We start from the raw sequence: 25399 nt of genomic DNA, 5'->3' as shown, positions 1-25399 counted from the left end.
TCATTTGATAACAAATGTACTTCATGGGTTATTAGAAAATCTTCCCTAAGAAAATAATAATTTTTCTTAGAACAACATTTTTTTAAAATCCAATTCTATCTCAGTCAACCTTACTGAGAACTGGAATGACTTTACAAAATTATAGTTATGTTTGTCCTTTTTTTGGAAGAGAGGACCAATGATATCACAGGGCAATATCTTGACTTGTATGTGAATTGGATTTAAATGAGGCAGAGTAGCACAAAGTCATCAGTCTTACTCTCTTTTTTAGAGTCATTCAAATTAAGTAGCAAGACAAAGTCAGGATGACTGGCAGCTGGCTTCTTAGCCCTTGGCTGGCCATCCACTGGCCAAAGTCTTCATATTCTTGGGGTGGACGTTCCCCTAACTCGATGACAATCAGTTGCCCTTATCCTGGTTTAGCCTATCTGCTGGGATATGGTCAAAGTGCATGCTAAGTGCATGCTACAATGTCTTGGAGCCACAAGTGAAAGTCGAATGCCAAGTGGACACCAAAAGTGGGTCGTATTACTGAAAAGTACCAGTCTCCCTGAACACCAGCCCTCATCAGGATCACTACAAAACAGAACTAATTCCAGATGAGGTAAAGCTTAGTGTTACTATCAAGGAGATCTTTTCATATTTTGCCTTGAATACAATTTTTACTTCAGCAGGACTAATAAGATCTAAATTATTCTTAAAAGCATAGATCAATATATATTGACTCCATGTAAACAGAAGTATATATCCTATACCTCACTGAAAGGCAAAATGGCAGCAAAGGTTGAACATAAGGCTTGAGGTAAAAAAGACCTGCTTTAAACTCTTATTAGTTGAATGAGCCTGGGTAAGTCACTTAATCTTTATGAGTCTGTTTCCTCTACAATAAACAAGCAAACAAAATATATACATTTTATATTATGTAATATGTATGTTTATATATAATATCTAAATATAAAATATTCTTAAATTATCAAATATACTCATATACAATAAAATCTTTTATATTGTATAAAAATATATTTTTAAATTTATACACACATACATTTTGTTTTTGTTTTTTTCTACTAAGGCAATTGGGGTTAAGTGAATTGCCCAGGAAAAGCTAAGAAGTAGTGTCTGAGGCCAGATTTGAACTCAGGTTTTCCTCACTTCAGGGCTGGTGCTTTATCTACTATATGACCTAGCTGCCCCTACACATACATTTTAAATAAATTGCTGTGCCTTATGGTCTCCAGGTCCCTTTTAGTTCTCCACGTATGATCCTTTAAATTTCTAAATGCAACCCTAACCCTGATCCCCAAATAGTTTATCCATCAACACATGATACCTAATTATAGGTTTCTAACAAATCTTTGATAATAGGAAACAAAAATTAATCTTTAATGCAAATACTTAGGAAAAAAAAAAGAAACTAAGCAGAACCAATAAAGTCACTTAAGTGGTTAAAAAAACCAAAAAACATTTCTAGTGAAATTCATATCCCAAAAGGGAGAGGAAATCTGCTTATATACCAAATTTGGCATCTTACTCTTTATGACTACTCAATGAAATTACATTTAATAGCAACTCATTACCCTTGCTTTTCACCTTACCCTACAGATGTAGTGGTTCCGCTCTCCTGGAGAAAAGGTTTGGGAGCGCACAATCATGCTGTTTCTGACAAAAGGATGCTGCCGAGAGCTCAGACTGGAACGATCCTTAGGTCGGACGGCCATATTTTCATGAAATGCTTCCTCGGTATTTGTCTCTTTATCAACCTGATAGGGGAAAGAAACAATTTCTTATTTGTTTTAAATACTTAATTCAAATATATTCATATATATCATATATATCATTATACATAAACAATTCATTTTTATATAAATATAAATATTTATATTTTAAATATAAAAATATTTAATATATAAATATATATTCTTATATATTTAGGAACAATAAATCATCAAGTTGTTATAGATCTGTCTGTCTGCTTTTCTATTTGCATATACATAAATACAAAGATGGTTTTCACAGACACAAATGAAAAAAAACACATACCAAACCAAAGGAAAACTAAGACTATCTTTATAGGTGAGGATGCCTGATATGGGATCAGACAAAAATATTTCCATTATAAGTTGTTGTTTTTTAAAGTAATACAGAGGAAATTCAGCATACTGGATAGAAAGCCAGTCTTAGAAGTAGTTTCAAAAATTATTTTTAACCACATACTGGCTCTGTGATTGTGGAGAAGTCATTTAAATTTTTGGTCCTGAAGACTAGGAAGGACAGAACAATAGTAGAATTAAATTGGTAGAGATTCCTCTCTGGGAGTGGCATATTTTGACGAAGTCACAGGTTTGGACAAAAATTAGGATAGGTAGAATAACAATTTTTGAGAAAGCCACACACACGTATGTGTGAGCATGTATATTTCTATGTATATGCGCCTACATATACACACATACAGGTATATGTATATATACATGTATATACAGATATGTGTAAATACCTGTCTGACAACTATTTATCCATGTCTAAAAATGCAACACTACTTCAAATACTTTCCAGTCTAAAAAAATAAACAAATAAATTTTTAGTATATAAATTGAATGCTTTAAAAATCATTCAAGGGAAGAATTTTTAAATTAAAGCCAACAAAGAATTAAAACTAATATAACGCCAACCAGAAAATAGGTGTTAAAATGTTTTGATTAAACATGGAAAATATAATCAAAGCCTTTTGACAATTTAATTTTTTCTTGGATTTTATGGAAAGGAAAGTCAAATTCAAATAAGGACCATCAAAGGATGAGAACAAAGCCAGGATCTTCAGATTTTCTCTCCCTTTTGGGATATGAATCTTACTATCACTCTCATTCTACTTATTAAGGTGTTGCTGAGCCTACACTGATCCATTAGCTAATCAGAGAATCAATAGAAACTTTCAATAGGAAAGTCAATTCCCTCTGTGGGTTTCAAATGTTCATTCCTTGTTTAGACTTTAAATCACTGTCACATTGATTATCTATGTGTGCGCTCCACAGAATTTAAGAAAAATATTTAATACATATTCATGGGAACTTAATAAATAAATGAATTTTTAAAAAATGAGTAAGCCTATTTCTTTTAATTACCCCTATGCTTAGCTTTCATATATCACACACGATCTGAGAATTAGTCTTTTGAATCAATTTATAAATTTTAGAGCTCACGCAGTACATCTTATACTCTACCCATACATCATCAGTGCATTTCATGATTAGATTTTGACTCATGAACTCAGCATATAATTATTCCTGAAGGGACAAACCCATGTTTTGGCGTTTTTGTTTTGTTTTTAGAACACACTGTATTGTTGCTTTAGAAACACATCTTAAAATATTCACCAGGCTGGGCACGACAGGAGGTAGCTGAGTCCGAGGTTCTTTGGTATGGCTGGTTTCTTTTATGCTCTCCTCCTCATTCAGCTTAGGCACAATTGTACATGATCCATGTTCTTCTGTAAAGTCATCCCCCTCTGACAGCTTAGTTTCCTCTTCTTCCTTGGCCATGAGCTCACTGGAGGTCTCTGTTAACATTTCTAACCTATGAGAGGAAAAAAAAAAAAAAAAGAATCTATCCTGAACTAGCAGCTTCTCTGAAGAAAACTGTAGAATGACCAGTTATCATTGAGCAACAAGGCCAGCACAGGCCACCTGACTAACTGGTTTCTAAATGATTTTCCAAGAAAAGTAAAAAGGCCCTAAAAGTATTTGTATATGTTAGGCTATGAAGAAGGTGCACTAACTGGAGATCTCTACTTCATGAGGCTTGGTGCTATAAGCTAATGTTTCTGAAAGTACTTGAAGAGCCTGTGATTTCATCATTGTGCGTCACCTTCACCGATGTAGATTTTTTTTAAATGAAAGCTTTTTATTTTTCAAAATATGCATGGATAATTTTTTAACTAATGTCTTGCAAAATTTTGTGTTCCAATTCTCCCCCTCCACTCCTTCCCCTAGATGGAAAGTAGTCTAATATATGTTAAACATGCTAGAAATCTGTGTCAGATCCAATATATGCATACATATTTATACAATTATCTTGCTACACAAGAAAAATCAAATCAAACTGGACAAAAAAACAAGAAAGAAAATAAAATGCAAATAAACAACAATAAAAAAGAGTGAAAATGCTATATTGTGAACCACACTCGGTTCTCACAGTCCTTTCTCTGGGTGTAGAAGTTCTTTTCATCATAGGATCGTTGGAACTGGTCTGAATTCATTGATGTAGATTTCAACCTTTCTACACTAGCAATTTTTCATGAGTTGCTATGACAGTGGCTGCTAATATTCAGATAAGGTAGCTAGGTACAATAAATAAAAGAGGATTGGTCCTGGAGTCAGGAAGGCTTGAATTAAATCTGGTCTTAGACAATCCTAGTTGTGTGACCCTGGGCAAGTCACTTAACCCTATATGCCTCAGTTTCTTCATTTGTAAAATAGGCTGGAGAAGGAAATGACAAATTACACCTATAACTTTGCCGAGAAAACCTCAAACGGAGTAATGGTTGAAGTAACTCAACAAATATTCAGGAAATGAGTTTAGAACCCAACTTGATACAGGTTTTGTTGTTGGATATTTTCAAGCGTGGTAGGATAAATGAGAGCTTGTGCAGAAACTGGGAATGAGTGACCATGGGATTATATATTGTACATTATAGTCTTGGGAAGTTGTGTGTACATCAAATCTTATTTTGATACACACACACACACACACACACACACACACACACATATATATAATTACATTAAGTTTGTATTAAAGTTCTTCTATAACATCACTTCACTATAACATATACAGTAAAAGAGGGAAAAGGACCCATATGTGTCAAAATGTTTGTGGCAGCCCTTTTTGTAGTGGAAAGAAACTGGAAACTGAGTGTATACCCATCAACTGGAGAATGGCTGAATAAATTATGGTTTATGAATATAATGGGACATTATTGTTCTATAAGAAATGATCAACAGGATGATTTCAAAAAGGCCTGGGGAGACTTACATGAACTGATGCTGACTAAAGCGAGCAGAACAAAGAGAACATTGCATACAGTTACATTATAAGATGATCAACTGTAAGGGACAGTTCTTCTCAACAATGTGGTGATTCAAGACAATTTCAGTGGATTTGGGAGGGAAAATGCCATCAGTATCCAGGTAGAGAATTATGGAGACTAAATATGAATCAAAGTTTGTTTTTTCTTTCTTCCTCATGGTTTTTTCCCTTTTGATTTAATTTAATTTTTTTTTTTTTGCAAAACATGACAAATATGGAAATTTTTTTAAAAAAATTAAAAATTTCACATATTTAACCTATATTAGATTTCTTGCTGTTATGGGGAAAAAAATCAGTAACATGCAGTCACTTAACTTACCCATTTTATAGATTTAGCCTTGATAGAAAAATTAATTGAGCATGGTGTAATTATAATAACCAAGCTTGGAGAGGATGCCCCTCTCCTTTTTTACACTGCAGAGGTGCACTGCTGGTATGGTACAGGTAGATATTTTGGTTAGTTTTGCTAAACAACTCCTTGCCCCAATTTTAAAATCTTTGTTATCTTTATTCCAAGGAAATGTGGATAGGAATGAGTGATGTGTGGTGAGTGAGTGTGTGTGTATCTATGCCTCTGTCTGTCTGAATATATTTGGAAATGAGTATGATGTAAAATCAAAAGGCCTCACTAAAAACCTGGATTCTGCTCTCTCATTCATGATTATTGGTTTATCTGTACTGTTACTTTTATCTGCACTACAACTGGCAACACATTATTGGTTGTACTTATTAAGGTCTGCTATGTAGCACAATGGATAGAGTGTCGGGCCTGTAGTCAGGAAGAATTATCTTCCTGAGTTCAAATCTGGCCTCAGATGCTGGGCAAGTCACTTAATCCTATTTGCCTCAGTTTCTTCATCTGTCAAATAAACTGAAGAAGGAAATGGCAAGCCACTCCAACATCTATCTTTGCGAAGTAAATCCTAAATGGGGTCACAAAGAGTCAGATACGACTAAAAAACACTTATCAAATATCCTCAGCTATATTGGTTCCTTCTAATCAGCACCAGCCCTGAAGTCAGGAGGAGTTAAGTTCAAATCTGGCCTCAGACATTTAACACTTCCTAGCTGTGTGACCCTAGGCAAGTCACTTACCCCCAATTGCCTCAGCAAAAAAAAAAAAAAAAGAAAAAAAAAAGATGAAATACACACACACACACACATACACACACACACACACACACACACACACACACACACGAAAATGGAGGAGAGAAGAGGTAGAGAATAATAGTTGTTTTTGTTTTCTGAATTAATTTACTTTGTCAGTGTAGAAATGGCTTTTCTGTACTCTTAGTAAGACAGAAGAGCAGGGCTTCACTTAACCATAACCTAGATGACAACTTTCAAAATAGTTATTTAGGGGTCCATTAAGGAAATTAAAATGAAGTGCTCCATAGCCAACAGTAGAAGGTATAAAGGTTAGAAAAGAGAATTATCTTGGTAATTTGTCTTCTGCCTGACCACAAAAAGTATACAAAACCCAAAAGATAATCCCATTTGTAATAACTACCTCTTCTCTGTATTGTTCCCTACCCACAATGGCCCCACATACTTCCTTAGCTAACAAAATTGGAAAAGGAAATAACTGCTGTACCAATATTCATCAAGACTCCTTGATTCTTTTTGTTGCCTCGGTTCTTCCTCTTCCTCCACTTCTTGAGACAAATCTCTCTCTACAGCTTGTAACTCAGCTGATGTTCTTTCTAGCAAAGCTGACACAGCATCCTGAAGGTGAAGAGAATACCACAGCCTTTAACTGCCATCACTGACAGCAGTTCATATCAAATACCAAAACATTTTACACATATTCCTCCTTTGACTTTCTACGGTGGCCCCATGAGTTATGTGAAACTATTAGGTCCATTTTAAATTGTTTTAATTCTGAGCAAGCTGAGGCTCAGAAAGCTTAAGTACCTTCTCAGGATCAGATAGCTAATTACTATAGAGGTTAGGTCTTTCTGATTCCCAATCTAGTTCTCTATACATTAATCAACAATGTCATAGATATTATCAGAAAATGCTACAGAATTTAGAAATTTTATATGGGATATCTCAAAAGTCTGAGTATGGTTTTAGGCTTTGCAGGGATCCTCAAACTTTTTAAATAGGGGGCCAGTTCACTGTCCCTCAGACTGTTGGAGGGCCGGACTACAGTAAAAACAAAAACTGTGTTTTGTGGGCTTTTAAATAAAGAAACTTCATAGCCCTGGGTGAGGGAGATAAATGTCCTCAGCTGCTGCCTCTGGCCACAGGCCCGTCGTTTGAGGACCCCTGCAATGGCTTAAAACTATATTATGACTTTGGGGCACCCTATATGTAGCAAGATCATTCCCTTGAATTCCTGAAGATTTTATTTTCCAAGCAGTGACTAGCACAATGCTAGGCACACCATGAGCACTCACTAATTATTTGCTGATCAATTGATTTATTGATTTAGCAAATGCTTTAACAGACTGAGCAGCCAGGAACTTGGGCTAAGTCTTAATCCTCACAAACTCCAAATTAGGGAGAATAATTTTGGGACACACCTACAGGAAATTTCTTATGAGGCAATTAATATTTTCATGAAAAATTCCATGTATTCCATTCTCATCATATTGAATTTTCTTACAACTGAATAAAAAATTCAGTCCATTCTTCACACTGCTGCCAAAGTAATTTTCCTTAAGTGCAGATCTGATTACATCACAGTAGCTTTCTAATGCCTCTATAATCAAACATAAACTCTTCTATTTAGCTTTTAAAGCCCCCTTCAAATCTCATCAAAACCTATCTTTTCAGCCTTATTGAACATTATGACTCCCCTTCCCTTACTTTGTAATCCATCCAAATTGGCCCTCTCTCTGTTCCTTATGTAATATTACATATAACCTCCCTCTCAAATTACACTGAATTTATCTACATGTATTTCCTTTTAAATTTATTCTATACATGTTATATAAATTCTTCTTTCTCCAGTAAGAATGTAAGTTCCTTGAGAGGACAAATCATTTCATATATTACATTTTTATCTTAAGTACCTAGCCCAGTGCCTAGGACATAGTAAATGCTTAATAACAAGAATTTCTAAACTTTTAGGAAAATAAGTAATTGTTTTAGGCTGTGTAGGAAGAAAAATCATATACAGGTTGTAAACATTTTCAAATCTAAAACCTTATAGTACAATCAAACACATAAAATTAACATCCCCCAAAGATAGTAGAGTGGATAAAGCACCAGACCTAGAGTCAGGAGGATCTGAGTTCAAATCCATGTTCAGACACTTAACACTGACTAGCTGTGTGATCTAGGCAAATCACTTAATTCCAACTACCTCACCAAAAAAGTAATAATAATAAAATAAAATTAACATTTAAAATAGAAGTTAATAACAATTGCTAAAGTTTATATAACATTTGAAGCACTTTATAAAAATATCAATGACATTGGGAGGTAGTTTCAACTTTTATCCCCACAGTCAAAAAAACTAAAGCATACAAAGTTTAAGTGATTTGTCTGAATCACACAGTCAGTGATCAATTTGACTTCAAACAACCTTCACTTATAGAGATTCAAGTTTTTCTCTTTGCTCAGTTTAGGTCTGTGCTTTCTGGGTAGAATGATGAGAGATTTTGTGAGGAAAAACAGTACATGGGCATTTAAAAACTTATGCAACAGAATTTATTTTATGGTCAGATATTAGACAGAAAAAAAACTGATCTTTAATAAAAACTATTTAATAAAAACCTGGGGAAATGGTCTATTTAGGGGAAAGGATATGGAGACAGGAAAGGGGGAAAAAAAGCATTTGATGGAAAACATATTTTTTATAGCTGAATTACATTTCATTGAATTTTAATGATACATCCCAACTTTGGCTCACCAGGTCTAAGGGGCCCAGTGAAGGCTGGCTCTGGTGAAACTCAACTCCTTCACTTCCTTCTTCATTTTTTCTGTAAGGAATTGGCTTGCAAGGTAGCAAGTTATACCACAAAGTGAAAAAATCATCTGCAATGGGAAAATCTGCTAGGCTGATCTGAGTTCCGGCCTATGAGTTTAAAAAAACAAAAAGAAGAAAAGAAAGCTTTTAAAATGAGTCTTGGCCTTTCCCTCATTTCACAACCCAATTCCCTGCTAGAGATAACGGTTCTATGTGTTTGATAAAATGTCCACCTACACGGTCTGCTTCTGTATGTTTTATATACACAACAGAATTTCATTTTCAGGGTTATTTAAATATTAAACGTTAAAACTAATTCTGAGATCATTTTGTGGGATACTATTTTGTCCATCCACAAAACTTTTGTTACAATAAGTTTCAAAAAATAAACCAATGAATACAAATGAAAAAGTTTTTACAACATGCCAGACCATAAATTCAGTTATTTATGAGAACTATAGCTGAAAAAATATCTGGCTCTTCAATGAGAAAAATTATGTTAGTATATATTATATAATATATAATGTATATAATATTATAATGAATATAATATATTTATTATAACATAATTATGACCTGTGGGTCATAATTAGTAAAACATGAAGGAGATTATTGCGAAGGCATGGGCTGTAACAATTACGTTGTAGATTTGATCATCACCGATCAGAGTTCCGACCCAAAGATCTGAATTCAAATCCTGCTTCTGATATATATATATATATATGGGCCATGACACTGTATGACCATTTAACCTTTCCTTGTTCTAGGGACCCATCTAAGACTCTAAGTTGTAGAGAAGATGCCATCCAGTATTGGTAGATGGGGTTTCTTCATCTAGAAATTCCCAACATTGATGAAATCACAAGTTTAGTTCCTGACCCTATCATATGCTGTGCTTAGATCTGCACAATTCAATTTTTTAAAGGAAATCTAAAAATAATTTCCTTCTATTTTTGATGGCTGAATTTATTATGGTTACTATTCTTAAAATTCATGTCTCATTTGAAAAAATCAACCTTTTCAGAACTTTTGATTATTGTGTATACAAATCTACACATACAGCTATTGTGTATATATACACCTATGTACTTTCAGAATTCACACAAGGGGGACTAGAGCAAGTTCTGAGAATCTCTAATAGAAGGGTTCTTAATTGGGGGTCCACAGATATCAAAGAGATACATGGGTAAATTTAAGGGGACCCAAGGAATATGGGGGGAAATTACATCTTTATTTCATTTATCTTTGGTTTCCTTTGTAATCTTATGTATTTTGTTATATGCATTTATAAGTATTGTTCTGATTAAGGAGTTCAAAGCCCAAAAGCAAATGCTAAAAGGGTCCATGAAACAAAAAAAAGATTAAGAATGCCTGGTCTGATATTACTGAGAGATGAAGCTGCTTGCAATTTCTAGTATTTAGTACCTCATATTACGTACCCTTTTGACACTTCATTATGAGTGAATTTCTTATAGAGATACACAATTTTCATATATCTACAAGAAATAGAGATAAAACTCCTTCTATGGTCAAAGGGTAGAATCAAAAATTGTTTCCATGAAAAACCAGAGAGCTTTTCACCATTGTACTGAGATAATACTAAAGTATAATAAGCATCTGGCACTAGGGTCAGAGGAACTCTGCCCATTAGCACAAAGCGGACTGAAAGGCATTTTACGGAGTGTCCCAAGGCTTCAGGACAGAATCCTAGGGGCCTGATGACTGGCAGAGGAGGAACTCTTCAACATTCAAGGAAGCGGCAGGAAGAAATGTGATGTGATGGCAGTGATGGGGAAAATCATGATGATGCTGACAAAAAGCATACCAGGCATTCTTCCCGTTGGTCTTTGCTGACAGAACAGGCATCCACCCTTAGAGTCTTCTGCTGCAGAGCCACGGGGGAAAGGGCCACTCTGAATATTTCATTAAACAAAATGCATTCTTCAGCAGGATGGACTTTTGTGCGAAAAAGACAGCTGATGTCTGCAGAGGGGGGTAGGACTGTAATCCTAAAATACCTTCAAAGAACAAAACCACAACATTTTGAGGAGCTTAAACCTTCACAATAGCATTTAAAATTATCTCCAACACAGTGAAATGCAGAGGAAACTTAAGAATCATGATCAATGTTTGGGGCAGGGAGGGGAAGCTTTGCTGTTGTAACTGATTCATGCTCAGCTGCAACATCCATGCTGGCTGCCCAGTGAAAGACCGCACGATTCCAGTCAGCCATCTCCCACTGCAGGAAGTCGAGCACAGAAAATGCAAGCCAGGGAACTGAAGAGGCAGAAATTCAGTGGGGCAGATAAATTTAACTTCCCACCTGTCCCTTGCACAGCCAATTTCCAAATAGTTATTTCTGTGCCTTGGGAAGGTTAATGACAGATGAGTAGGTAGTGCTGACTGCATCCAAATGAATCCTCACCCCGAGTACTTAATGAGAGATGCTGAAGATCATGTCCCAGAGAATAGATTACATTATCCTACTGGAAACAACAAGGACTAAAAAAGCCAAAAGATCATTTGGAAGCAGATAGTTAGAAAAACTGAATGAATGAGATTTAGACACAAAAACTTCATAGCTGGGCATCTCAAAAGTATTATATAAATAGAACAATCTATTTTTTTTAAAGTAGTTTTCATTGCATATAACTTGCAGAGAGAAAGAAAGAACATTAATAACTGACAATATTAATCTATTGTTTAAAGCTGACTCCCCCCCCCCCCCCCCCCCCCAAACAGACCTACACTGAGCAAGGAGAAAGGCTTGGACCTATGGAGGGATAATGCAGTTCCTAAAAGCAGCATGACAAAAGTGAGTAAAAGAAGTACTCAAAGTAGTGTCAAAAGGAAATAGAAACAGATATCTATCCGTTCCATGTTGACTTAGAAAAACACAATTTAATCTTTTAAAAGTATTTTTGGAGGTAGCTAGATGGTTCAGTGGATAGAACATTGGGCCTAGAGTTAGGAGACCCATCAACCTCTGACACTCTGGACAAGTCATTTAACCTCTGTTTGCTTTAATCTACTGGTGAAGGAAATAGCAGACTACTCTAGTATTTTTGTCAAGAAATTTCTATATAGGGTTACGAAGAGTCGGGCAGGACTGACTGAAAGAACAACAACAAAATATATTTTTATTTATTTTGTTAAACATTTCCCAATTACATCTTAATGTAGTCCAGACAGATTTGGACGTTTTTCTGGCCTGCCTGAATTTGACATCTCTCGCCCATACTACATACCCCTTCTTCTTAAAGAACTGGTTTCCAAATCAGCAAAATAGGTAGAGAGAGTCAGGAAGAAAACTGCTAATAAATACCAGCTACCCATTGGTCAAACTTATCTCATTGATTTTCTTTGTAAGATCTATAAATCCAATCTCAGAACTTGGAAATCAGCTTCTATCATCCCAGCCTTTTATATCAATATCAATGATTAAATTTCTGCAGCTAAAACTCAGTAGATATCATTACTGGTATAAGAACTACTATGGGTCGTGATTCTATTCTCCAAGGGATAAAATTTTAGCAGTTCCCAAATGAAGAAATATTTTCCTTTACTAAGAAAAGTGAAGAGAAAGTAGAATAAGGAGTTTGAACTACAAATGGGAAGTTCTTAATTTCTTTTACTTGTTTTGACATGATGACTTTAATCTACAAGATAAAAACAGCAATTGAATACAATGTAATTTAAATAGTTATACACCAAGGCTGAGAATAAAATACCAGGGCAGGAGCCAGTATAACTTTCACCTTTTCCCACCTTTCCCACAATGAAGGGTCTTTCAAAGACCTAGGTTAAATAAGCAGTGGGCATCAGAAAGGAAAGGGAGTACCTCCTGCCATGCAAATGAAGAATGTGAGCTGCTTATTTTATTTAACTTTTCTTTTTTCTCTTTAATTTCAAAGCGGAAAAAAGCCATTTTGGTTTTTTGTCCCTATTTTATTTTTCCCAGTTACATGTAAAATATATATACTTTACATTTGTTTTAAAACTTTGAAAATTCTAAATTCTCTCTCTTCCCTTCTCTTCTTCCCCATTCAACCTCTCCATTGAGAAGGTACATGTAAAGTTGTACAAAAAGTTTCTATAAATGTTGCAAAAGAAAACAGAGATTCCCGCACCCCCCCCAAAAAAAACTCAGAAAAAAAAAGTAAAAAAAATTTTTAAAAGTATATTTCAATCTGTATTAAGATACAATTAATTCTTTCTTTGGGTATGAAGATCATGAAAATAGCCATTTTAAAAAATATCTCTCACTAACCTGAGATCACACTATTTCTTGTGGCTATTTTGACATTGCTTTTAAAATGGGTATAAGACAATGATACTCTTCTACAGCACAGGAAAGAAAAATCCATCCCACCAACATTTGAAATATAATTATAAACTATTTGGAACAACAGAGAAAAAAATTACCCATGCATACACGTGTATACACACAGCCATCAAAAAATTGTCATGCTGGCCTTGCATTATTCATAATATCACTATGTATAGTATATATACATTAACTCAAGAATAAATATAATAAAGGGACAATATTTTTACAAAGTTAAATATATATATGTGTATATGTATATTTTTTGTGTGAATCTCTATATTCACTTGGTTGTTTATTTTATTAGTGGCTCTTATTCTTCCCATGACAAGCATTTCCCAGTATATTATCCCCACTGAATCCTCTCTTTTATGAAGAAAAACAATTAAGCAAAACTAACCAAACAAGTGATTTTACTTGACAGCATATAAAACTTGTGACCCTTAGGTTCTTTACAGAGAGGAGGGAAGTGTATTTTGTAGGCACATAAGATCATTACATCATAGATTTAAAGCTAGAAGAAGCCTTAGAAACAATCAAATCCACCCCACCACCATTTTATAGATGAAAAAACTGAGACCCAAATAAGTTAACTGACTTGCCCAGAGTCATAATTAGCAACTATCTGAGGTGAGATTTGAATGCCATCACTATCCTCAGTTCTCAAGGATGAAGATTGATTATTTCAATGGATCTACTTTTTTGTACTATGAACTCCTTGCTGCTGAAAAAGATGGTGGATGGATTGGTTTTACTGGTGGAAGTAGAAGAGTTTGATTTTTAGCATTTCTTTAAGGGCCCACTTTCTTGTCTCCCTAGGGCTAGCTAAACATTGATGTGGCTTTCTCTGTTTTTCTCTCGCTTTTGCTGAGGCAATTGGGGTTAAGTGACTTGCCCAGGGTCACCCAGCCGGGAAATGTCAAGTATCTGAGACCAAATTTGAACTCAGGTCCTTCTGATTTCTGGGCTGGTGCTCTTACCACTGAGTCACCTAACTGCCTCCATTGTTATTTTCTATCAAGTCTTTTAGTTGTTGTCATTCCCCCTCCCCCCCCCCCACTCCCCCCAGCTTACTTCTTTCTGAGCCAGTTTTCCTCTTCAATGTTCTACAAAAACCATTCAAAAAAAGTCCCTGGTAACTTCTTTGACTGTATGTATCAAGGAGGTCAAAGCCAGAGACTTTTATGTAACCAATCTCAGCTCACATTTCTATTAGCTTTAAAGCTATTTCTCAACCCCAACTTCCTTAAAAGCCCCTCTAATCTAAGTTTGTAAAAAGTGGCCCCACCTTGTGGTAATTTTACTCCATTTCCATCTTTCCTATTATTTTTTAATTTTAAAAAAAATTGCCCTTTACAGTAAGAGTCCCAATTCAAGGCTTTATTTTACTCAGGCCTTATACTCTTTATTTTATTTTATATAAAGCTTTTTATTTTCAAAACATATGCATGGATAATTTGACACTATTGCCCCTTGCATAACCTTGTCTTTCAGATTTTCTCCTTCTTCCCCCTCACCCTCTCCCCTAGATGGCAGGCAATCCAATATATGTTAAACATGTTAAAATATATGTTAAATCCAATAAACATATTTATACAATTCTCTTGCTGCACAAGAAAATTCAGATTAAAAAAAAGTAAATGTATACTCTTTATTTTTTAAGAAGAAAATCAAACATTTTTCCTGTAGCATTTTAAAATATCAGAACTAATACCTAGGTATCTCCTACCAAAGAAAACCATCTAATTCTTTTGCTAAGCCAGTTTTTCATCTCTGATCAACTTTTACGACATTTTGCCATTATCTCAAGTTCCAGAAAAACCCCACATTTTACTTTCAAGATTTTGTTCTGTGGATCAACCTGGCCATGCCCAGTTTATCCATTGGCAGAACAATCTTTCTAAAATATAAATGGAACTATATCACTCCCCGCCCCCCTTAGGCAGTTAGGTAGCATATTGGATAGAATACTGGGAATCTATACAGTCATTTGCATGTTGCCTCCCCCATTTTGCTCCTTGAGAGAGGCTGTTTTCTGTAACCCCAAAGCTTAGCATAGCATCTAGTACCTAGTAGATGTTTAGTGCTTACTGACTGTCCCCAAAGAAATCACATCTAGCTTTGAGCATAGTCTTAATAAGAATCATTTTCTATACTTACTTCATATATTGCCATTTCAGATTCCTACAGCATTCAACATCTTATTAGAAGTCATCATTAATTCCTTGTATTATACGTCACTAAAATGTGGCCCTTGGCAAAAATTCCTCTGGCATCAATAAAATAGCTTTTTATTTAAGATCCTGGCCTGACAAAGCATAAGAACATAGAGAATAATATAGATAGAAGGTGGTAAGGATCGCTAAAAAAATTTCTTTCAGGCCCAAAAGAGTTCTTAGGTGAAAAGACAGTGGAATATGAGGCTAATGTTCTATTGGAAATCAAAGTGAAATAGTTCGAAATAAAGGCAATAAAAGGAAGACTCAAAGATGATCAAATGTCAGTTGACATAAATGAATATTCTTCATGATGAAGACTATCAGCTCTGCCAGAGATCAGCAACATTTGCAGTGATGACTCAAACCCAGTAGTGGCCTTTTCAAAGGAATGACTTAGAAAAATCATATTAATTTGCCTAAAAATAATAATAATCTATTTGGCACATTGCCCCAGATCAAGAATGAGGAAATTTTAATTGAATAAGAAAAGGAACCTTTTAATTTTTCATTAAAGAAAGAGTTGGATTCACTACAGGGAACAGATTAAACTGAAAGTTTTAAATCTTTTCACCAAGAACAATGTCTCACATTTTGATATTCTTCACTTTCCCAATTGTCTCTTAGTTGGGGAGAAGCACTAAACTCCTTCCAAAGACTTCCTTTATAAAAGACTTAAAACTTCCTGGCCACTCCACTTAGCATGAGTTTTTTGCTTGGATCTGACTCCAAAGAACAAGAAGCCGTGCACCAGGGGGCCTTTAGTGTTACTTTCCTCTCTACTTTCCTACTTTATTTTGTATGTTGTCTTCCTCCACTACATTGTAAGCTCCTTGAGAGCAAAGGCCCTATTTTTTTCTTATTTTTACCTCCGATGCTTAGCGTTTAGTAGGTGTTTAATACATTTTTAATGAATTAAATAGAGCTGAATTAGGATTACAAACATATAAGTAAATTTAACAAAAATTACAAGGATTACAATATCTTTTTATCTTTTTTTTTATCCCTTTGTATTCCTTGCATAATGACTGACATGTAGCTGGATATTAAATAACTGATACTATTTTCACCCTTTTTTTGTTTGCTTTTTCTTTCTTGTGATTTTTCCCTTTTTGTTGTTATTTGTCTTTTATAACATAACAAATGTGGAAATAAGTTTAAGATGATTGCATATTTATGAACTATAGCTGATTGCTTACTGTGTTGGGAAGTGGGGAGGTAAGAGAAGGAAGGAGAAAAAAATCTGCAATACAAAATCTTATAAATGAATGTTGAAAATTATCTTTACATGTTGGGGAAATACAATACTATTGAGGAAAAAAAGGAAAGAAATAATTGCTTGCTAAATTGTATTCACATGTGGAGAGTATGAAGGTTTGATAAGTACTTTCCAAACCCACGATTCTGTAAGGTTGGTGGTACAACTTTCAGAGGGATGTAAAGTTATATAACTTGCCCATGGTTACATAGGTAATTTCCGAGGTAGGATCAAATATAGTTAACCTAAGTTCATCATTCTACTAGGCTGCTTCTAAAAGTAAAATAAGAGTCCTTAAAAAAATACTTTTAAAGTTTTTTTTTTTTAATTTATATTTTTTGTTTTTATATTGCCTACTTTATTGCTGTATTCTTTCCCGTTTTTACTGCCAGGGAGCCATCCCACAGAGAAAAAAAAAATTTTTTTTTCAATTTAATTTTAATTCAATTTTTTTCAATTTTAAAATTTTAAAATAAAATCCTATTTAACAGACTAGCATAATTCATCCAAGAAATTATTCATGATAGCCAAGCTAGATGTATGCCAACAGTATAAGGATGGAACATTAGGAAAACAATCAACACAATTTATCATATATTAAAAAGAAAAATGTCTGAAACCACATCATTATCATAACAACAACAAAAAAATCACCCACCAAAAAACTAAACCTTTGACAACAATCATTAAAATCCATATAAAATATGAGTATGGAGGGTATATTTTTTAATGTCATAAAAGATATTTCTAAAACCAAAAGTGCTTGATATACATGATATATATATATGATATAAATAAATACTGGAGTAATATAACGTGGTCCACTATTATTTGATAAAGTTGTGGAATTGGTGCATCTAATTGGTTCAATAGATAGTGTTGATCCTGGAGTTAGGAGGACCAGAGTTCAAATTTGACCTCATATATTTACTAGTTTTATGATTCTAGGCAAGTCACTCAATCCTGTTTGCCTTAGTTTCCTCATCTGTCAAATGAACTAGAGAAGGAATAGCAAGCCACTCTAGCATCTTTGCAAAAAATACCTCAAATGAAGTCACGGAGTCAGACATAAGTGAAAACACCTGAACAAAATAGAAATGCTAGCAATAAAACAAAAGAAAGAAAAGAGGAGATAAAATTATCCCTTTTTGCTGATGAAAATGAAGGAATATTTAGAAAATCCTGCAGAATTAGCAAAAAGTTTAATAGAGGCAATTAATAACTAATAAATTTAAAGGCTACAAATAAACTCTCAAAAATCAATATCAACTTCTACATAATGGAAACAAAGCTGAAGAAGCAACAACAGGGAAATCCCATTTAAATTATCAAAATATATTTTGGTGTCAATCTGCTGAAACATACAAAATTATATAAGATAGATCAAATTACAAAGTGTTTCTTAAAGAAATATTGAATGGCTTAGTTAGACAACATTCAGTGATCATGGTTGGACCATGCATAAACAAAATTAATGCATCTAAGATAAGAAAAGAAGTAGTTGATACACAAGAGAACTGTTCGGTTCTGCACACATATATTATATCTAGGATATACTATAACATATTTAACATGTATAGGACTGCTTGCCATCTGGGGGATGGGATGGAGGGAGGGAAGGGAAAAGTCGGAACAGAAGTGAATGCAAGGGATAATGTTGTAAAAAATTGCCCAGACATATGCTCTGTCAATAAAAAATTATTAAAAAAAAAAAAAAAAAAAAGAAGCAGTTGATAGGCATGGACTCACACTTATCACCATACACCAAGATAAGATCAAAATGGGTTCATTTAGGTATAAAGATTTAGGCATAAAGAACGAGATTATAAATAAACTAGAGGAACATAGGATAGTTTACCTCTCAGACTTGTGGAGGATGAAGGAATTTGTGACCAAAGAAGAACTAGAGATCATTATTGATCACAAAATAGAAAATTTTGATTATATCAAGTTAAAAAGCTTTTGTACAAATAAAACTAATGCAAACAAGATTAGAAGGGAAGCAATAAACTGGGAAAACATTTTTACAGTTAAAGATTCTGATAAAGGCCTCATTTCCAAAATATATAGAGAACTGACTCGAATTTATAAGAAATCAAGCCATTCTCCAATTGATAAATGATCAAAGGATAGGAACAGACAATTTTCAGATGAAGAAATTGAAACTATTTCCACTCATATGAAAAGATGCTCCAAATCATTATTGATCAGAGAAATGCAAATTAAGACAACTTTGAGATACTACTATATACCTATCAGATTGGCTAAGATGACAGGAAAAGATAATGATGTATGTTGATGGGGATATAGGAAAACTGGATCACTGATGGAGTTGGTGGAGTTGTGAACAAATCCAACCATTCTGGAGAGCAATTTGGAACTATGCTCAAAAAGTTATCAAACTGTGCATACCCTGTGATCCAGCAGTGCTACTACTGGGTTTATATCCCAAAGAGATCTTAAAGAAGGGAAAGGGATCTGTATGTGCAAGAATGTTTGTGGCAGCCCTGTTTGTAGTGGCAACAAACTGGAAACTGAATGGATGCCCATCAGTTGGAGAATGGCTGAATAAATTGTGGTATATGAATGTTATGGAATATTATTGTTCTGTAAGAAATGAACAGCAAGATGAATACAGAGAGGCATGGGGAGACTTACATGAACTAATGCTAAGTGAAATGAGCAGAACCAGGAGATCATTATACACTTCAACAATAATATTGCATGATGACGTATTTTGATGGAAGTGGATTTCTTTAATAATCTATAGATCCAATTCAGTTCCAACTGATCAATGATAGACAGAATCAAGTACACCTAGAGATAGAACACTGGGAAATAAATGTGGACTATTTGCATTTTTGTTTTTCTTCCCAGGTTATTTTTACCTTCTGAATCCGATTTTTCTTGTGCAACAAGAGAACTGCATGGATCTGTACACATATATTGTATTTAAGATATACTTTGACATGTTTAACATGTATGAAACTGCTTGCCATCTAGGAGAAGGGGTGAAGGGAAGGAAAAGAAAAGTTGGAACGGAAGTGAGTGCAAGGGACAATGTTGAAAAATTATCCATGTATATGTTCTGTCAATAAAAAACGCTAATTTAAAAAAAAAAAAAAAGAAAAGGAAAGAAGTAGTTGAATTTTAAAAAAAATTTTTGTATTAAGTTTCCAAGATAAGTGTTTGATATTATATGTTTATATGTCTGTATGTATGTGTACAGATACATACACACAATTAGCAGACATACAGAAGACTAAAAACCCTTCCTCAATAGATAAATAGTCAAAGAATAGGAACACATAGTTCTCAAAAGTAGATTGCAAACTGTTAACCATGTGAAAGAATGTTCTAGATCACTAATAATGAAAGAAATATATGTAAGAACAATACTGAGCTTTCACCTCAGACCCAAAAAATTGGCAAAGATAACAAAATAAAAAGATAGTCAATATTGTAGGATGTTTGGAAGGAGAGGCATTAGTGAATGCCTTGTTGGTGGAACTATCAATTTAGTACAATTCTTTGGAAAGCAATTTGGAACTGCAAATGAAGTGACTAAATGACCATATTCTTTGATTAGGAGATTCTACTGCTAAGCATTTATCTCAGGAAGATCACTGTTGAAAAGAAAGTCCCCCAAACCTCCACAAAGTGAGAAAAACAGCTTTGGAGCTTGGTCCAGCAACAGCTGTAGAAGCTTAGCTTTGGGGTGGGGAGGGGGTGACAGCTTTAGAACTGGACCTTTAGCAATTCATGGCTTAAGAGAAAAAAGCTTTCAGAGCAATTCTGCCCATAATGCAAGGCAGGCCTCCTTCACCTCAAAGCCTGGGTAGCTGCCAGAGGAAAATGCTTCTTTTCTTCCACTAGTGGGTGAGTCTGTGGAAAGTGAGTCTTATTTGATTATAAGGGCTAGGAATAAGTTCTGCTTCATGGTTTGTTTGGATTTTTTTCCCTCTGTTGTTTATTTCTCTAGTACATTTCAAATAAATGCTTTACTATTTGGAAAAAAAAAAAAAAAAGAAAAGAAAAGAAAGGCCCCAAATACAACAAAATATAGAAGCATTTTTTCATTGCAGTAAAGAATTGTAAACAAAGTGTATGCCCTATAATTGTGGCACATGGATGTGATGGAACATTACTGTGCTGTAAGAAAAAATAAATAGGAAGAATTCAGAGAAGCAAGGGGGGACTTAGATGTGCTAAAATAAAATGAAGTAAGCAGAAGTAGACAAACACTAATACATAGCTACAAAATGTAAATGGGAAGAACAACTGCCATAAATAAATGAAAATGAAAGTTGCAATATGACAGAGTTGGTCAAGCTTGGCTCCAAAGAAGAGATATGAAAAGATACTCAGAGATGTGGGCCAGATAGGAGGATGGGGAAGATCAAGTCCCCAAATATAAAATTCTTATATGTGGTTAGATTTTTTTTCAATATATTAATAAGTTTTATTGTCTTTTTCTTTTAAAAGAGTCTTTACAGTACAGAATCTAGAATGGGAAGGAATGGGGTAAAGGGAGAAACCTGCATGATGTAAAAAGAGATCATGATAAAACATTTTTAAAAAAGCATTAGAAATGTCTTATATTTCTATATACTTTGGTGTTGAATTGAAACAGTTGACCTTATTATTCCTTAACCACTGCTTCATTTTGCTAAATTGTTCTCCTCCAACATAATAACCTCTAGGGTTAAATGAACACAATTAAAATACATTAACCTCTGCCTCAGGATAATTTTAAGCTGCTCAAGTTATGTGCAAATTCTTACATTTTAGTGGCTACTCTTTCTGCCTCCTGATGGTCAAGTGTGAGCTCATGGGTTCATGGAGGCCCACCTCGAGGATCTGATGAGGGGGTCTGGGGCAGCTATAATGATGAGAATCCATGTAATACTAAATATTCGGGTTTTTTTTTTTTTTTTTTTTTTTTTACTACATTTAGCATCAATGATTTTCACTTACACTTTTGAGCTCTGAGATATGGAAAGGACATGAAGGTTTCGAAGTTGTACTACAATCACCATTAAACTGGAACTCTTAGCATCATATCTGCCAAAATGAAAAGACATTTAAAAATAAAGCATCATATTAGGTCACTCATCACTAAATTAGAATATAATGTAAAAAACTTTGTAAATGTGCAAGTGTTAAGATAAATATATTATTAATACTGTCATTATAAAAGAGTTATATTCCAGTCCTGTTAAACTTGCAATTTTCTTTACCTTAGTCCTATCTGCACTTGAGCAGTCTCTAGAATCAAAGAATCATCTTCACAATAGAGAACATCCTCAATTTCACCAGGTCTAGAAGGAAAAAGACAAGTAATTTGAAAAATAATTATTACCTAGCACTATATATCATGTAATTGGATTGGTTATCGCTTTTAAAAGAGAAGTTAGGGGAGCTCTTTGAACATGCAGGCAGTTATGAATGATAGGAATGCTTGTTCCTTGTTCTTTTGGTTATTTGAATACACTTTTAAAAGGGTTCAATATTATTCCTTGGGGCGGGGGAGGTGGGGGGGGGAAGAGAAAGGATATTTTTGAATGATTTGCTTGACTTCGGAATATCTTTAGATAAATCCCACCAAACACAGGTTTGGAGATGAAGGAGATGGATGAGAAATCAAGGAATGTGATAAAAACAACTTTCATATGATTAAGAACCTCTATCTAAGTCCTACTTTGATGTCTTATCGTGATGAGGCAACGAACCCAGGCTTTCAGACAAAAGCCGGGCTAGAGCAACATCAGATTTATGAAGATATACATTCATCAATGCCATTCAACTTAAAGCTAATAATGGCTCCTTTGAGGTGGATCTCTATCAGTGAATAGAGATCTGGATCTAAAGCCAGGAAGACGAGTTCAAATCCAAATCTGTTAAGTCATTTAAGCTCTGTGAACTTTAATCCACTACTGTTATTTTTATCAAGAAAACCCAATGGACAGCATTGGTTTGTTACGGTCCACAGGGTCACGAAGAGTCAGAGACAACTGAACAATGGAACATCAATGGCTCCTTCACAAACTGTTTAAAAGTCTACTTACCTAAATATGTGAAGGCTCCACACCAATTATAACTCAGGTATAGTAACTCTCAGACATGTCTAAATGACAGAGGAGCTTTTACCCATATGGATAACAGTACGGATCTTTGAAATCTACATTCTAACACATCTATTTTGTCTGCCTGAGTGAAAAGGCATAGTATAATAAATATATATTGAGTTAAATAAGAATGGTCAAAAAATATAGGACACTCAAGAAATGACTATACTTTGGATAGGTAGCTGGGGTCCCCTGAGGTTCTTGTATGGCTACTCATCTTATGAATTCCTAGACAAATCAAACAAGAATTAACTATCTAGCATATGCATGATATAAATCACCTGTTCAAAAAATGAAACTATAATCATGTTCAAGGCTCATTCAACATTTACTATTGTGATAAGTAAAACACAGGACTAGTAGTCATGACAAGCTAATCAATAACATCTCCCTATTCATTAAAATGAGATTTCTGGCCACAATATTTCTTTCTTTTTTTTTTTTGTATTTTAAAATAATTTTGTTTCCATTACAAGCAAAAGCAATTTTTAACACGTGTATTTATTTTCTTTTAATTTTAATTTCCAAACTCTCAGCCACAATTCTTTAATCATCAAAATTTTTTTTAAAAAATTCAGACTAATAAGTTTAGCATAGCAGTAGAACCACCATATTTGAAACTGCATATACTATTATGAATGAGATATATTTAGTTAATGATCACTACTAGTGAAACCTACTGTTTTACTGATGCTTCATAGACACCACTGTCTCCAGCCACAGACTCGTCAGACACAGCAGCAGACACACAGGCCGTTTTCTCTTCAAGTAAGTGGCCTACTATCCTTCTTGGTAATTGCTCTTCAATACCTAAGAGGTTAGAGTGAGATCAACAAGAAGATATTTTTATTAGAAAAAGCTTAGCTCATGGGCAGACCTGAGCATCATTACATATTAATAACCAAATAATCAATAATCAAGAGATAACAAAATAGATAATCAAAAGATATGGAAGCTACAAGATACTCTGTTTAAAAGGATTACTTAAATACCACAAATATAACTAAGTTATATAAATTATCAAAAAGTGAGAACTCTAAATAAATGAATTCTAAGATGACTGCAGACGATAAGCAACAATACCTAGTATTGAGATAGCACTTTAGTGTTTGGGAAAAGCTTTATAAAGTTATCTTATCTTAACTTCACAGCATCCTCTAAAATAATGTTATTATTTTCCCCATTTTGTAGATAAAAAAAATTGAGGCTGAGGGGTTAAATGGCTTGCCCATAATCACACAAATAATATCTGAGGCAGCATTTGAACTTGAGTCTTCCTGACTCTTAAGTCTAGAGCTCCATACCCTGCACCACTGCGTCACCTAAACTCGAACTTCTAAAACTGCGCATTGTGATTCCATATAGGTCTTGTAACTGAATGTGGGAGTTGCAAAATTATGATTTATTATCAGTAAATGTTTGGTTTATATACCATTTTGTTATAGCTATATAACCAGGGTCATGTAAAAATTTTCCAGGCAAAAAGGATTTGCAAGTGGAAAAAGTTTAAGAAGCCCTGTTCTAGACTAATTTACTTCCCTTCTCTGGCCCTCAGTGTTCTTATTTCATAAAATGAAAGGATGCAACAGGGAAGTTTCTGACTGTAGCAATGATAACAAAAAATTCACAACTGCATTAATTCATTATAATAAAAAATGGGGGGAAAATTTCCATCTGCCTTGAAGTTTAGGAAAGAGTTGAAGAGACTTATTAATGGAACAATACTGTCATGTTATAAGGAATAAGAAAAGGAAGTTAGATGGCACAGTGCATAGAGCTATGGATCTGGAGTCAAAAAGATGATAGTTCAAATCGGCTCACACTTAGTAGCTATGTGATCGTGGGCAAGTCACTTCATCTCATTTATCTCAGTTTCCTCATTTTCCAAATGAGCTGGAGAAGGAAATAACAAACCATTCCACTATTTTTGCCACGATAACCCCAAATGGCATCATAAAGAGTCAGATACAACTGAAAAACAATTGAAAGAGGAATTACAAATGTGAAGAATTTAGAACCACTCAGAAAAATCGTGATGTGAAGTATAGAATGCAGATTCAGAAGAAAATATATACACAACTGTATTATGTACATAAAGTCTATGTTAAAAAGCAGTACAATTCAGGTCAAAGATGAAAGACAATGTTGATACCTTACTCTATTATTTCTTTCCGCTAATAATTGAGAAGGAAAGCAGAATATACTCTCAGTTGAAAACAAGTTTTAAAAGGAAATTTTAACTGCTTAGGGATTTTAATTTGAAGGGAGCTACTAGTTGGGAAATGTTAATTGTATTAAAAAAAAAAACAGATCAAAATAATTTTTAAAAATTGGACTACAGAGTCTAGGGAGAGATTCACTTTTAGTCCCAGGATACCATCTTTCTATTTGGCATGAAATAGTTTGTTGAGAGGAAAGATTATAGAATATATCAAGGTATTTTCAAATCCTATGATTCCTTAGCTC

At 34.2% G+C, this 25399-nt stretch overlaps 1 protein-coding gene across 1 annotated transcript in view; it reads right to left on the bottom strand.

The window, feature by feature from the left end:
- Positions 1-25399, bottom strand: part of WWC2 (WW and C2 domain containing 2) — a 234819-nt gene that overhangs the window by 32609 nt on the left and 176811 nt on the right. The window contains exons 12-19 of the mRNA XM_051966292.1: positions 23614-23743; positions 22046-22126; positions 21783-21869; positions 10830-11022; positions 8948-9112; positions 6680-6810; positions 3372-3570; positions 1596-1760 (exon numbers count right to left, since the gene is read on the bottom strand). Of these exons, the coding sequence (XP_051822252.1) occupies positions 1596-1760; positions 3372-3570; positions 6680-6810; positions 8948-9112; positions 10830-11022; positions 21783-21869; positions 22046-22126; positions 23614-23743 (1151 nt within the window). The remainder of the gene's footprint in view (positions 1-1595; positions 1761-3371; positions 3571-6679; positions 6811-8947; positions 9113-10829; positions 11023-21782; positions 21870-22045; positions 22127-23613; positions 23744-25399) is intronic.

Source organism: Antechinus flavipes, chromosome 6 (genome assembly GCF_016432865.1).
Source record: "Antechinus flavipes isolate AdamAnt ecotype Samford, QLD, Australia chromosome 6, AdamAnt_v2, whole genome shotgun sequence".
Lineage (NCBI taxonomy): Eukaryota > Metazoa > Chordata > Mammalia > Dasyuromorphia > Dasyuridae > Antechinus > Antechinus flavipes.
Note: the sequence above shows the minus strand (reverse complement) of the source record. Positions and strands in the feature narration are given on the sequence as shown.